The sequence below is a fragment of the Natator depressus genome, chromosome 4 (genome assembly GCF_965152275.1).
Source record: "Natator depressus isolate rNatDep1 chromosome 4, rNatDep2.hap1, whole genome shotgun sequence".
NCBI classification, from domain to species: domain Eukaryota; kingdom Metazoa; phylum Chordata; order Testudines; family Cheloniidae; genus Natator; species Natator depressus.
Window position 1 is genome coordinate 115681999 of NC_134237.1, and position 16593 is coordinate 115698591.

A 16593-nucleotide genomic window follows, 5' to 3' on the forward strand; every position below is an offset into this window, starting at 1 on the left:
AAAAAACAGTGGAGTGGGTTTGGGTCGGGGAAGAGGCAGCCCTCCCTCATAACTCATCTGAGAGGTGGCGAAATCCTGTTCAAATCCCTTCTCTCCCTCAGATGGAGAAGGAGCCTTGAACTGGGGGTCTCCCACATCTCAGGTGAGAATGCTAACCACTGGGCTAAAAGTTATGGAGGAGGTCCTCCCTCCCCAACCCCCACCTCCAGCTTCTTGCTAAAACAGCGTAGGTACCTAAATACAGGAAAGGGTTCACAGCTGAGAATTGCTGGTAGAGATAGGCACCTCCCTGCAGCCCAGACTTAGGTGCCTAACTCTGTGAGAGGGGTGAAGCTTAGTGCACACACACCTGGTCAGCATCTCCCATTGCCTAGCTTAGGTGGCTCCCTGCCTAGCATACTGGTGTTTGTGGATCACTGTCTAAGGCGTTTGTGTCTCCCTATTCATTGTATTAGGAGTCTGGGCATCCAACTCAGGCTTTGTGAATCAGTGATTTTCTGGATGCTGTGATATAATGCGTCACAATACCTCACTCCTTTCATGCATGGCCTTAGCCCTTAGGAAAACGCTCACAGACAACTCATCTTCAGATCATAAAAAAATTGCACTATCAAATCAGTTTAGTGGTCCATTTAGTCTCTGACAGTGGACAGTACCAGATATTTCGGAAGAGGTGCAAAACCCCCATAAAAGGAAATATTGCAAAAACCTGTACATAGGGGAAGTTGTTTCGTAGCCCCCCCATCAATTAATGGTTGACTTCTTTTTAACTATGTCTGTTCCAATTAGTTATTAAATGCTGAATGAAAAGAGCCATTTAAAGAATTGTCATAAATCATTCTTACTAAGATGGTCAGTCAGTCTTTACATAAAAGGGATTTTAATATGTATTTGTTTACATATATACAAAGACATGGTAAAAGAAGTGCCACAAACAAACAAGTACATTAAGAATGCCCACAATTAGGAAAGCAAAGCCACAGGGTAAACCTGAGACCATATTATAAAGTCAAACGAAATTACATTTCCACCAGCATATGGCACAACTTCCAAATCCTAGGAGACTACAAGGAGTTCAAGCGTGAACATTCACACATTCAGGTTACATTATAACATACACATAAAACAAATGGATGAAACTTTGCTATTTTCTGAATGCACAGATAAAATGGAGAGAGATCCCAAACGTAGGGAGAAAATTATAGGCTAATACACAAATAATACAGCTCTAGCTTCTTTCATCTATTGAACTTGAGAGGCCCAGTGCTATAAGTCACTCCCATCATTATTGTATAGTACTCATGTATTTACAGATTCATCACAGTCACTCAGAGAATAGTGTCTAAAATCTTGTATCACTATGTGCTGACCTCATCATTTAGGCAGCCAAGAGCAGGTTCCAGTATTCCCATACTGTGTGTACATAAATTGTAAAGGATAAAATAAAATGGAAAATGAAATACCAGTGATGAACTGCTGAAGGTCAGTTTAGCAGGCAGTGTCAAGACTCTGCCATCCCAGTTTTCTTTTGCATCAAGAAATGCAATGTAGTGGATTGAGTAGTATTCTCCAACTGTTATAAGAGAAAAATCAGTGTGTAAACTAAATGTAGATGAGTGTATTACAGAGTCATGTCTTTATTTTCTTTATTAAAACGGTAAATACAAAAGGCTTGAATAGAATCCAGCAGAGTTACACATCCTTGGAGTTTTATAGGAAAATAATGGGCTTGATTTTCTGAAGTGCTGACCACCCACTTGAAGCCAATGGAAGCTGCAGGTGTTCGGCACCTCTGAAACTCAGGCTTAACATAAATAACAGATGGCAATACCATTTTAGGTTCCACTTGTAGAATCCAAGCTGCGAGTCTGCATCAGCAGAAAGACCCCTTAAAACATGGATGCAGCAGCATAAGCCACTTGCAATCCTCACTTCACTAGAGGCATGAGGGGCAGGGCCACCGAACACAGTGTGCAACATGGGCAAAAGCAGGGCAGAAGGGGATAGGAGAAAGTTCATTCTCTCTTCCAGGAAGCCTCTACTGGTGAGGCTCCAATGGAGACTTGGATGGACCTTGGAGCACCCTTCCCTAGGTGGAATCTGTGGGGAAGGCCAGCAGCAGTACCACAGCCTCCATTTTCCAATAAGATAAACCCCTCCTCCCTCCAACCCCACACACACCCGCCACCAACACATGTTTAGCTGTCCCTGTGGTTACAGGGTGTACACATGCACAGTTCACCCTCTGCTTTGTACTTACAGTAGCAAATCTGGCCCAGTACGTTTTGTGACATAACTGCAATGAAATCTGTATTAAGTGAGCATTCAAGATACCAATAAACATTTGCTTCATGGAGATGGTCTTAATAAAAGTGGAGAAGAACTGAACTCATAACTTGGGGGAAATACTTTGCGATGGCCTCTTGAAATGAGAATTAACTAGTAAGAGTGGTCTCCTGTACAGGCTTGTAGTTGATTCTGGGGTTGATCTTGCTCCTGTTTTATACTTTCATGGAGTTTAAGGCCAGAAGGCACCATTAGATCATCTAGTCTGACCTCCTATATAAACACAGGACATTAACCTTCACACAGATACCCTTATTTTAAGCCCAATCAGTCTAGTTAGACCAAAGCATTTGAGTCCTCAGGAAACTGAACTGTTGTGTACCACGAGCAAGAACAAGAGGGACGATGGTGTTACCAATGCCCGAGGCCCCTACATGGCAAAGAATTGATTAGGCAAGTCTAGTCAATCCTAGCAGGTGACCAGCACCCCATCCTGCAGTGGAATACGAACCCCCACCCCCACCAAGAACCTTGCCAATATTACCTGGGGGAAAATTACTTCCCAACCCCAAATCTGGTAATCAGTTTGTCCCTGGTTATATGGGCAAGACACACGAACCGGACATCTAAAAAAGAGCATTCTCTGTACCACCTCACAGCACTGGTCCACCCTGTTTGGGGTCCAGTCTCCAGCTGTGGCCAGTCTCTGATGCTTCAGAGGAAGGCGAATCTTCTCCGCACTGCATACATCTGCAGTGTACTAAAGCGAAAAGGTTTTGTCACTGACTTCACTGAAGTGGAAATGGAATTTTAACTTAGAACACCTCCAAGCAATGAAGTAACTGTGTATAACACATACTATCTGCAGACACACATGTAAGTCATGGCACTATCTTTGTGCCTGAAGATCAGTTTAAGGCTGAGCTGGGGGCTGACATATCAATGAATGAGAGTTACAACCAAATGAGCTTTGTTCTTGTTATGTCATCCTAGTTTAGATTTCTTCATGATGATGGAAATACCTTCCATTGGCATGGAAAACAAAATTCAATTCCAGCTTTAATAAAAGCTGTGCCAGATGTGACAATTGTTCCAGCTTTGTTTGCCAATTCAGTAATGTAAGTCAAGTTTCTTTTCTCGGGGGGGTAATTCTTTCTAAAGAATCTCTGGGTTGAAAGCCAGTAACTCACTGCCAACAGTTCCAATACCCCATGATCTGTGCCACCAATCAGGCCTCCATTATCAGAAATGGGATGTAGTTATTAACTCCCTACCATGCTAAAGTCCCACATGGACTAATTTTACTTCCCAGTTTGGAAAGTATTCAGTTTTTAGCTATCATGCCATTGCTTATTTACTTTAAAAAAGTAATCATAGTTTAACACCTCTGAAGATGTACTTCAAGAGGGTGCAGGGCCAATAGCATGACCCCAGGAAGCAAGAAGTTAATTATGGCTTCCTTCCTTTCCCCTCACACAGGGAAATAAGGGATATAAGAACAGCTACTGTGTCATAAATATAAAGGGAAGGGTAAACCCCTTTGAAATCCCTCCTGGCCAGGGGAAAGCTCCTCTCACCTGTAAAGGGTTAAGAAGCTAAAGGTAACCTCGCTGGCACCTGACCAAAATGACCAATGAGGAGACAAGATACTTTCAAAAGCTGGGAGGAGGGAGAGAAACAAAGGGTCTGTGTGTCTGTCTATATTCTGTCTTTGCCGGGGATAGACCAGGAATGGAGTCTTAGAACTTTTAGTAAGTAATCTAGCTAGGTACGTGTTAGATTATGATTTCTTTAAATGGCTGAGAAAAGAACTGTGCTGAATAGAATAACTATTTCTGTCTGTGTATCTTTTTTGTAACTTAAGGTTTTGCCTAGAGGGGTTCTCTATGTTTTGAATCTAATTACCCTGTAAGGTATCTACCATCCTGATTTTACAGGGGGGATTTCTTTATTTCTATTTACTTCTATTTTTATTAAAAGTCTTCTGGTAAGAAAACTGAATCCTTTTTTCATTGTTCTCAGATCCAAGGGTTTGGGTCTGTGGTCACCTATGCAAATTGGTGAGGCTTTTTATCCAACATTTCCCAGGAAAGGGGGGGTGCAAGTGTTGGGAGGATTGTTCATTGTTCTTAAGATCCAAGGGTCTGGGTCTGTAGTCACCTAGGCAAATTGGTGAGGCTTTTTACCAAACCTTGTCCAGGAAGTGGGGTGCAAGGTTCTGGGAAGTATTTTTGGGGGAAAGACGTGTCTAAACAACTCTTCCCCAGTAACCAGTATTTGTTTGGTGGTGGTAGCGGCCAATCCAAGGACAAAGGGTGGAATATTTTGTACCTTGGGGAAGTTTTGACCTAAGCTGGTAAAGATAAGCTTAGGAGGTTTTTCATGCAGGTCCCCACATCTGTACCCTAGAGTTCAGAGTGGGGGAGGAACCTTGACATACTGGGAATCAGCAAGGGGAGATTTCCTGCAGGAGGGCAGGGCTCCACACCCAGTTTTTAGTTAGGGGGTTGAAACCAAGGCTAGAGAGGGCTTGTATTTTGCTTTCATTTATGGTTATAAAGACTTGCTCTTGTTTGTGGGTTGAACCCTATATATTTCAAAAATCTCCCTTATCTATATTTCAGACAATGCTTTAGGTCCAAATTCTACAGTCATTTCCAAGCAGGTGAACACTTATGCCCAAGCAAACCCAATGGCAGGATCAGAGTCTTAGATTATTTTAAGAGAGAATTTTTAAACATATAATTTCACTTTTTACTCAGTAAGTTATTTGGTTACCATCTGCATGACTCTCAGCTTGGATAAAAAAATTATCCAGATCAGATTTGCTTTGATATTGATCATCCAGGATTTTGTTTAAAAAAAAAAAATCTTTCCATTGGAATTAAAGTAATACAGAAACGTTCTTTACTTGTGTCAGGTTTTGAAGGGGCTAAGTGTTACACAACTGAAGGGTCCAATTCTGCCTCCACTGACATCAGAGACAGCTCCAAGCTTGGAGACAAATTTGGCCTGACGCACACCTCTGAGTTGCTGACTTGCTGTAAAAGAATATTACAATTGCAAAGTAATTAAGATATCTGGAATTAAGATATATTAACTGTTAAAAAGTGCTTTTGTTTTAACCTAAATCACCAGAATAAACAATTAAATATCCTAATTTGAAATTTTCTTGTCACAGAAATTGTCTTCACATATTGAAAAGCAGAGCCACTGCATAATTAGTTACCTTTCAGGAATCCTCTCTTATATATCTGGAACCCATCTGTAGTCTTATTACCACTGGTTCCTTGAACATGGAGGCCAGTAATATTGTCCAGCAGAATGAGATCTGTGACATTGGATGCAGATGGTGTGTTGGTATTATTTATCAGAAGTCTTACATATGTGGTTTGGAGACCATGTTGAGTAGCCACCTAAAACCAGAAATACCAATAGTTTTGTTTTGGAGAGAAATGGTAGTATTTAGCTGCAAATTACTAGGCCCACTTAGTTCAGAGTGTGTGCGTGCATGTGTGTGTTAAAGCTTTTTCTTCTAGGGCATTTTGAGTGACCTGCTGACAACATCACACTCCATTTGATTTCAAACTCCCAGAGAGATTTTAATCTCCTACACGTCAAGCTGTTGCTTGGCGACAGTGCAATAGAAAAACCTGTAGTTTGAAATCCAGGATAACAGCTCATGCAGAGAAAGGACTGAGTGAAAACAAGAATCTGAAAATCCCAGAGAGACCTCATACAGGAGAATTGTAACGCAATGTTCTAATCAGGTTCTAGAAAATTCATAACACTCAGCTTTGGCAGCATGAAGAGAGGGCCCTTAATGCACTTCACACTTGATATCACTTCATTCTCTTGATGCAGTTTGATCTCCTATTTAGCCCCCTTCTGGGGCACCCTGGTCTGCAAGGGTTATACAGCCCCTTATTCCTCCCATCTTAGGGGCTTGCTAACCCACCTTAGGACCTAGAGGTAAGGCTACGATTTAGTCACAGAGGTCACGGCAGTCGCGGATTCTTGGACTTTACTGGACCTCCATGACTTCTTCTGCTTCAGCTGCCAGCAGCTGAAGCAGGGGCTCGAGGCAGGACCGTGTGCCCCTGCCCTGCTGCAACAGCTTGCAACTGCAAGCTGGATATCTGGAATCTCGACCCTGAAGCCCCAAGCCCACAGCTTCCACCAGGGGCTGCAGCTAGGGCCGTGCACCCCTAACCCGTGGCATCCCAGGACTGTGCACCCCCCGCAGCTGCGGCCAGCTCCAGAGCTGTGGTTGCGCATCCCCCGCTGTGCTCCAGCACCGTGGTTTCTGCCGGTGGCTGCAGCCGGGGCCGTGCGTCCCAACCCTGTGGCACAGCTGCAACGGGGGGCTGTGCGCCCTGCCCCGCAGCATCCCAGGGCTGAGTGCCCCCATGGCTGTGGCCAGCTTCAGAGCTGGGGCGGCCCACCCCCGCTGTGCCGCAGCCCCGCAGCAGCCAGGGGTCATGCTGCAGCTGAGGCCATGCGCCCCAGCCCTGTGGCTTCTGCCGGGGGTGGCAGTCGGGGTCACGCATCCCAGCCACCTGGCAGGAGCTGCAGCAGGGGCTGTGCACCCCTGCCCTGCGGCCTCCCCAGGCCATGCGCCCCATCCTGGCTGCAGCCAGGGCTTGGGGGGGGCTAAAGCTGGGGCCACACACCCCTATCTCACAGCTGCAGCCATCTCTGGAGCCAGGGGCTAGACGCCACCCACGCTGATGGGGGTCTTGGCCTATCAGTCCCCTGCCCACCCATTGAACTCCATTCCTCTCCCATATTTAGCCTTGTCCTGGTTATTTTTAGTAAAGTCAGGGATACGTCATGGTCTCTGTGAATTTTTGTTTATTACCCGTGACCTGTCTGTGACTTTTACTAAAAATAACCGTGACAAACTTTCAGTCTTACCAATGGGTCCTGGGTTCTTGGCACTAACTGCCTCCACCTGGTGGCCAGGTGCATAAATTAATGGACAACAGCTATGACCTCTAAGGGTATGTCTATACTACCCGCTGGATCGGCAGGCAGCGATCATTCCACCAGGGGTCAATTTATCGCGTCTAGTCTAGACGCGATAAATCCACCCCCGAGCGCTCTCCCATCGAATCCGGTACTCTACCAGGGCGAGAGGCGCAGGCGGAGTCAATGGGGGAGCATCAGCAGTCGACTCACCTCAGTGAAGACACCACGGTGAGTAGATCTAAGTACGTTGACTTCAGCTACGTTATTCACGTAGCTGAAGTTGCGTAACTTAGATCGATCCCCCCCCCCCCACCAGTGTAGACCAGGCCTAAGACATTACAATTTCTAAGAATAAATGACATTTTATTCTCCAAAGGGATAGAGTTAAATTGAAAGAAGTGAATGGACACATGTGACGAAATCAAGGATATCAAATGAGCAACCAATACCATAGCCCTAAGTAAATTAAGTAAAAATAACAAAAAAAAAAAATATGTGTTCAAGGTCTCCCCACAGACCCTAGGGGTTTAGTGGAGTTGGGGCTCAATGAAAAATGCTGGTCTTCCTTGCTGGAGAGTAGACAGCTCTCCCATTAGGGTGGAGTGGATCCCAGATTATCTCAAACCCTGGTTGTTGGTACAGGTGAGGCTTGCTGGGTGCAGGCACAGTGGAGTCTTTGGGCTCAGAGTCAGCCTCAATTCCTTGGGCTGAGAGACACAATATGGAACTGCCCTGTTCTGCTGCAGGGCACAATTCCTGGACTGCTTTTCCTCTGGCTGCTCCTCCTTGCAACCAGCTCTCTCCAACAAACACTGGCCTTACTGGGCTCAGCCCACCTATTGGAAAGTCCAAACCATGTACTTGCTCTCTTGGGCCTATAGTTGGTCACCGGGACATGTCAGCTAGACTCTGACCCCCGTAACTCTTCCTCCTCCCAAACATGGAGCCTTGCCATATTCAGCTCACATGTTGGGGCATTCCCAGCCATATCCAGGGTGTTCAGGGTCTGTAGTAGATGTAGGATGTATCTGTTATTATTTGCTTTCTGTGTATTGTACCTTTAAATTTCTAGGAGTCTAGGCTACAGCTCAAAGCAGCCATTTTGTGAGGAAGTTTAGGGCAGACAGCTACTGTGGAGACACACACCATTACGCTCTGATTCTTCTTGTTTTTATAGATTATTACCGTTACTGTTATTTCTAGTCTAAATTTGTCTAGCTTTAACTTCCAGCCACTGGATCATGTTATACCCTTGTCTGAAGAGCCAATTATCAAATTTCTGTTTTCCATGTAGGTACTAACAGACTGTGGTCAAGTCACCCCTAAACCTTCTCTTTGTTAAGCCAAACAGATTGAGCTCCTTGAGTCTTTCACTACAAAACATGTTTTCCAATCCTTTAATTATTTTCATGGCTATTCTCTGAACCCTCTCCAATTATTCAATAACCATCCTGAATTGTAGACCAGAACTGGACACAGTGTTCCAGTAGCAGTCACACAAGAAGTACTATAACTGCTCAACTCTTACTCCATATTCCCCTGTTTATCCAAGCCCTTTTGGCCACAGCATCATACTGGAAGCTCATGTTTAGCTGATTATCCACCATGACCTGCAGTGTCACTGCTTTTCAGTATCACTGCTTCTCAGGATGGAGTCTCCCAACCTGCAAGTGTGGCCTCCAGTCTACCCCACAGTTACATCACTCAGCATTGGCTAAGAGGCGGCTGTCACACAATAATTAAAACCGGAGCTTCTTCTCTCACATATTTACATAGATTCAAACCTTCCACAACACTGTTCCATCTCTATTTAGCAGGCCTTGGCCTGGATCCACAAAGGGATTTAGCTGTTATAATACCTAACTAATCTGCGTCTTGGAAATCACAAAACTCCACAACTCCTTTGTTAGGCATCTATGCTCTCTCCTATCCAATGCATGGGGAGAGACAGGTGCCTCAAAATGGAATCCACAAAAGTCAGCACACACTAGGTGGGGGAGCCACCTAAGATAGCCAATGGGAATTGCAAACAAGAGGGGTGTGGACTACAGAGTCATTCTCATCTCTCTCTCAATCCGGCCCAATAAATAGTATTTCTATAAAACTTCAAACAGGAGAGACTGACTTCCCAGCAGAATATCCCACAGTCCAGTGGTTACGGCCCTGACCAGAGAGATGAAAAGTCCCTGTTCCAATCTCTTCTCCTCATCAGGCAGAGAAGGGAACTGAACTGAGGTCTCCTACACCCTGGGTGAGTTCCCTAACCATTAGGCTAAAGCTTACAAAGGAGGCTTCCTCCTGCTCCCTCGCCGTTTTGTGTGGAGGTAGGCATGCTCAGAGCACACCTACTGGATCAGGCCCCACACGGTTAATTCCTCCCATGCTCTGCAAAAAATGTCTCCACTGTGAGGACAGGGGCACAAACAGACTTCCATAGCCACCTTTCATGTGTGGCTCCTGTGTACACAGATGTGTGCTGTTTCTTTACACCTGTATCCGGGGGGGGGGGGGGGGGGAACCTGGAGAAAATTCTAGGCAAATTCCCTAATGTGAAGTAAAAAGAGAAAGTAGCTTAACGGATAATCCAATTTTCCATACTCTAATAAAGTCCTTCATTCAGTGTTTGGCCCTATCAACTCCTTACCACTTTCACAACAACAGCTCTTGCCTCTGATTGCAATTCTCCTCAGCTGGCCAAAGGGATGATGTCTTTGGATACATCTGCACATTTTTGAATGCTATGATAATAGTTAAATTGGAGTTCTCCCTCCTCACTTCTGATTAGAAAGAGCCTGAAGGTGAGTAGTTGGGAGTAATAGGAGAGCTTAGATATTTCACTGACAAGCACTAGAGAAAACACTCAAACAGATAACAAAGGAGAGAGAAACCCCTTATACCTCACCTTCACTGAGGAGACCTTCGTACAGCTGCAGCTATCATAGGGAATAGATGCCCAGGGGCCACAATCTCCCTTAAACTGCTGGTCCTCACATTCACTTGCAACCTGCAGCTCTTGTTCCTACAGCAGACCCTGATGCTGTCGGCCTGAAGCAGAAGCAGCATCTCACAGAGACACTTGAGCAATTATAGCTTCCAGGGTTTTTTGTCCTCTGTTTCTAAAAGGAAATCAGCAAATGCTATCAGCCCCTGGACTAGCGCACAGGAGACTGGGGTGAAGAAGCAACAATGGGGGAAGGGTGGAAAGGAGAGGAAACAGTCAGGACAGAAGGGATGAGGGGGGGAGTAATCAGGGAAGAGAGAAGGATCAGGACCTTACAGACAGAATCTTATGTTGGGGAAAGGGTGGAAGAGCTTTCGGAATGTTTCCCACATATCTGGTGTGCAAGACATGGGAATTCAGGTGACAGTAAGCGGTGTCATTCACCAAAAAAACAAAAGGAAAAGAATCATTTATACCCTGCATCTGTTTATAAAGATTTACCAGGGCCCTGTATAAGATTATTGCAACTGTGAAGCACTAACATTGATGTTCTCACCATTTGGTGAATGACACAGTTTAAAGGGCACACTGATAAAATTGGGCCCCTTTTCCCCCCACCCCCAACGTACAAATGGAGGAGCCAGGCCCATTACATGTGAGTCATCTGTACACGCTGGTTTCAGTGGCATTATCTACGTGAGGAAGGGACTGCAGAATCTGTCCCTGAATGACTAAATGTATGTCATTTCCCTGCTGGTTTTGCAAAGGAAATGCCTCAGAAACATTCCTGAGATGGGAGAACAAAGTAGATCTTACTCTTCCATTTAAATTACTAGAGACTGCCATATGCTCAGCCAGGTGTTAGGAGGAAAATGTCTGTTCAGATGTATTAGGATTCAAAGAAAAGGGCAAGATAAGCAAACTGAAATAAAATATGAATTTGATCCAAAGGTGGAAGACAATTCACATATAACCACTTTTTTTTTTTAATTTACAACTGGCAGCATTGAAAGATTATTTCCTGATAATCCTACCATCTGGAGCAGACTAGCTTTGATCTTGCGCAGCAAGACTTGGCCCTTTTTAACAAGACTGCCTAGGTTATACTATGAGTAGCAGAATCAAATATGCAAGTGTTTCAGAACTCTCTCTCTCCAAGATCTTCTTATAATAAAGGAGTAGTGAATCTGCTCTATAAAGCTTTCTGAAGTGGGAGGTTTTGTCACACCACTTCATGTAACTGAAATTATCAACATTGAGTCTTGCTAATTATGATCTATGGCCATTTTGATAATAACATTACAGTTAATTAGGCTCTGCAATGTAATGCATATGTATTCTCCATTTCCTATTTTCCACTCTGTGCATATGATCTGATCCAGTTCATCAGGTCAGTATTTTCAAACCAGCTGCTAAATTCCCAATGCTTGTACGCTGGGTCATTTGAAAGGCTGAATCCAAGCTTGACGTAAAGCACGGCACGCTATCTTTCTCCATGCAAGGGACAGGCAGAGTGAATTGGCTGTAATTACAAATATTCAAACCTGATCTGACCAGTGTAAAAACGAAAAACCAAATTAGGTGGATCCGTTAACCCATTCCACCTAAACACATTTAAAATTTCTTCAAATAAGATGGACTCTTCCTGCCATACAGACTTAACAGTAGTCAAACGAAACCTACTTTAGGTGGATAGCTTCTTTTTAGGGTTGTATAAAATACTTGGTCAATTCTACACCAACTAGCCCAGGGTTTAAAGGAGTCTTAATGGTTATACATGACATTACAGAGCTAGGTAGATAAAAATCAGGAACAGAAACTGAAGGCTGTGTTTTCTCCCTTTGTACCTAGTCATCAATTGCTCCTGGGCGCTTCCTGCTTCGCTGGGAGACCACATCTGGCCTCAATGGGATGCTCTTGCTTCAATCAATATCTACAGGGGACAGCCCTTATCTTGCTCTTGAAAGAAGGTCTTTATAAATCCCTCGATACCCAGCCTCTTGCCTACTATATACAGTTCACTGTTACATATTCATATTTATACAGGTTCACATTATTTGGTCATCTTATTCACTTGGGCCCTGAGCCAAAGTCACTGAAATCAGAATTTGAATCAGGTGTTTGCATATTAAGAAAAGTGCTTTTGTTTTAAAGGGCACCATCTTCTTAAAAATCAAGGTTGGGACTCACCCAAGTGCTCAGCAATGGTCTGATTCTGGTCTCATTGACATCAGTAGAGATGGGCCAGAGCTGAATGTTTTTGAAAATATTGCCCCAAGCAGTTAAACACATTTTTGTAAACCTACTCATGTTACAAGTAAAACTGAAAGAAAAAATGGCTATTTTTCCAGTTTGTTTATTTTGGGCTAAATTTTTAAAAATCTGGCCCAAAATAAACAAACTGGAAAAATAGCCATTTTTCAAACCCACCTAAGCAGGTTAAGTGCCTCAATGGGAGTCAGGCATCTAAACTGCTGGTGCACTTTTGAAAATCCCACTAGGGGCCTATCTGCATCTTTAGGTACCTAAATATCTTTGAAAATCTGGCCCTTTGTGCATCTGACAGCAGTCTTTGTGTATAGTCATTTTCACTGTTATCCCTGTCAGTTTCCCTCCATTTGTGTGAGTTTTTCAAACAGCAGAAGGAGAGACAAAATATTTTTTTTTAAATTGGAAAATGAGATTGTAAAGCCCCAAATATTGCCAGATGTCTCTTTCACTCTATGTTTACACTAGATTTCCTCCTAGTATTTGCTGTGGCTTATCACCTTATATAAACATCTAATGGTGTTATCTATTGTTGTGGTTAATTTATATATAATTAAATGTGATGAACAGATTTAAATTGTAGGCATAGGTATAGCAATAAGTAGGATAGTATTGTAGAGGTGTAAGATTGACAAGCATTTATGAGTGCGCATTAGGTTTATAAGCAAAGTCGGGCTGTAATGCAAGCCCAGCAGGCTGAGGCCTGTAAGATTTTAATCTTAGACACATTAGGCCTTAAAAGATAGGCATGAGCAGGTAACCAAGGAGGTACCAGTGAAGTTACAAGGTTACTGTAAAATATATGCTAAGAGGTGAAGTCTGGAAAACATGCCACTACGTACCCATCAATTCTGCAAGATGCTTGATTGTAATATCATGGGAAAATCTGCAGTGACGGCAGGTTACCATGGGAATTTATGGATATAAATGCTAATTAAAATAAGGGGAACTAAGAGGATAGCCTATGAAAAGTGAGGCACCCCAAATTTTATGGGGGTGGAAGTCCAAATAAGGGAAAAGGGGTTGGAACCCGCATGCATATGCATAAGGGCTATTGGCATGAGTAAAAAGAAAAGGAGTACAAGTGGCACCTTAGAGACTAACCAATTTATTTGAGCATAAGCTTTCGTGAGCTACAGCTCACTTCATCACAGAATAAAAAGGGTTCCTCAGCATGAATAGGGAGGAAGAATCCATCAGAAGACCCTCTACAGAAGGGGTTCTCAACCTTTTTCTTTCTGAGGCCCCCCCAACATGCTATAAAAATTCCATGGCCCTCCTGGGCCACAACAACTATTTCTCAGTAGATTAAAAGCCAGGTCGACAGTACGGGGTAGCAAGGAGAGCAATTGCCCAGGGCCCCATGGCACTGCGGGGCAGGGAGGGGTCTGAAAAGCTAATTTGCTCAGGCTTCTGCTTCAGCCCTGGGCAGTGGGGCTCGGAATTGGTCCTTCTGCCCTGGGCCCCAGTGAGTTTAACACTGGCCCTGCTCTCTGGTTTATTTTGGCGGACCCCTTGAAACCTGTTCACAACCCCCAGGGGGCCCTGGTCCCCTGGTTGAGAACTACTGCTCTACAGGTAACTATCGTGATGGTACCCTTGGGGATGCAAGAACAGGTTGAACCTCTCTAGTCCAGCACCCTCGGGACCTGACCGGTGCCAAACCAGAGAATTTGCTGTACCACAGGAGGTCAATATTGTAGCGAGTGGGTCTCTTTTTATTTTTATCTCGTTGAGGCAAATAAACGGAACAATGCTTGCAACACCGCCTAGCCAAGGCTTACTGGCTCTCTTCATAACAAAGTGTTAGTGTTGTTACACAATTTTATTGTATGGCACAAGGAAATAAGTAGATAAAGCATAAAAAACATAAAATAAAATCATGCCGAAACACAGATCTTGCTGGACCTGAGAGTGCTGGACTAGAGAGGTTCAACCTGTATGAAAACATTGATGTTGGATATTTTATGATATTTTGCCATCTTCACTTATGTATCTATAGCTGCAGCATTGATTATATGTGTAGTAAGGTTTTTAATAAAGGGAAGATTGATCATTTGCAGATGCTGTTGTGGTTACTGCTATCATTCCTCATGGGCTCCTAGAGACCCAAGAACTAATGATATTTCTAATAGTGATTCTCACCCTGCTAATTCTGATACTGTAGCCTTTAGGGAGCATGAACCCATGGCACAAGTTACTATATTTAAGATACCACTGGCAATATCAACTCATCAATAATATAAAGACTAGAAGCTCAGTAATGTTCTGTACTCTGTACAAAGTTAGTAAATGCCGCTGACTATTGTTTCAAAGCTCATTCCTCACAGATAATGTTGAAGTATTAGATTACATTTACTGTATAACAACTTACTCCCTTTATTGTACAATGTAAAAGTATTTGTTTGTGTGTACTGGCTTTGGGTTATATTAGGGTTCTTATTTATATAACTGGACAAAAAATATTCACAGAAGCTTTGGATCTTACTACTTCCTCAAATAAGAGAAAGCAGTATCTCAAAACTTACCACTGCACATTTCTGAAGAGTTATCCCATACCCAGAAGACACTGAAATTCTTGGCACATCTTCCAGCTGGGGAGGGAAAAAACAAAAATCTTGTATATGGACCACTCTCAATACAAAACTACAACACAAGTTGTGTAATGTAACGGAGAAAGAGAAAAAAGTTAAACCGGTTCACAAACTTGGCATTTAAGAGCTCTGCCGTCCCATCAATGCATCTTCTTTTATCTGTTTATACAAATTTGTTTAAACTATCTACTCCCACACATACTTATTAGCCTAAGTGACATATGTTTATTATTCTGTGACCAGACTTCCATGACAAAATGCACAAAGAAACAAATTTATCAAATGGTACAAATTCATTTTATTACTTAGAGAGAGTTAGAATTTATATGACATACACCTGACTGTACCTGTCACCTCAGTTATAAGAAATTCATGCATTTAGAAGATGTTACTGCTGAAGGTACTGAAGGTGAACATAATTATATGAAACACAATTAGAAACTGTATACTAATTAAGCAGTAAATTCCCAGTGATAGACTACTGCTGATCTTACTTCTCTACAACCCTTTCAGATATTAAACATCAGCCATCTCTTACTGACCAGCTGCTGGTTAATGGTAGACTCTCGTTTGAACAAAATCTTCTTTGTCCATGAGGGGATCAAGGCAAACAGTGAATGGATCCCGTAAATATCTGGTGCTGCAGAAGTCAAAAGCAGATCATAGTCTTCATTTGTTCCCTTTAATTCTGGTCCCAGTAATTCTACAGCTGAAAGTGAAAGTAATACTCTATGTTAGAACTAAAGCATCTGTCTCACGAACTCTAGATCCCATGTGGCAAAAACTTGCCATTGTGCCTAGCAGTAGCAAAGAGAATCCAACCATTTTAAGAAGAGGTTAGATAAATACCTGTTAGGGATGGTCTACGTTTACTTGGCCCTGCCTCAGCACAGGGGGATGGACTAGATGACCTCATGAGGTCCCTTCTACCCCTTCATTTCTGTGATTGGGGCCTGTCATAAATATAAAGGGAAGGGTAAACACCTTTAAAATCCCTCCTGGGCAGAGGAAAAACCCTTTCACCTGTAAGGGGTTAAGAAGCTAGGATAACCTCGCTGGCACCTGACCAAAATGACCAATGAGGAGACAAGATACTTTCAAAAGCTGGAGTGGGGGAGAAACAAAGGCTCTCTGTCTGTGTGATGCTTTTGCCAGAAACAGAACAGGAATGGAGTCTTAGAACTTAGTAAGTAATCTAGCTAGAGATGCGTTCGATTCTGTTTTCTTTAAATGGCTGAGAAAATAAGCTGTGCTGAATGGGATGCAGATTCCTGTTTTGTAACTTAAGGTTTTGCCTAGAGGGATTCTGTATGTTTTGAATCGGATTACCCTGTAAGGCATTTACCATCCTGATTTTACAGAGGTGATTCTTTTTACTTTTTCTTCTATTAAAATTCTTCTTTTAAGAACCTGCTTTTTCATTGTTCTTAAGATCCAAGGGTTTGGGTCTGTGTTCACCTATGCAAATTGGTGAGAATTTTTTATCAAACCTTCCCCAGGAAAGGGGGTGTAGGGTTTGGGAGGATTTTGGGG

At 43.2% G+C, this 16593-nt stretch overlaps 1 protein-coding gene across 5 annotated transcripts in view; it reads right to left on the reverse strand.

Moving 5' to 3' along the window:
* Positions 1-16593, reverse strand: part of EVC2 (EvC ciliary complex subunit 2) — a 162310-nt gene that overhangs the window by 131299 nt on the left and 14418 nt on the right. For all 5 annotated transcript variants that reach the window (XM_074951693.1, XM_074951692.1, XM_074951691.1 and 2 more), the window contains exons 3-6: positions 15603-15769; positions 14995-15060; positions 5516-5702; positions 1464-1573 (exon numbers count right to left, since the gene is read on the reverse strand). In XM_074951693.1, coding sequence (XP_074807794.1) covers positions 1464-1573; positions 5516-5702; positions 14995-15060; positions 15603-15769 — 530 coding nt within the window. The remainder of the gene's footprint in view (positions 1-1463; positions 1574-5515; positions 5703-14994; positions 15061-15602; positions 15770-16593) is intronic.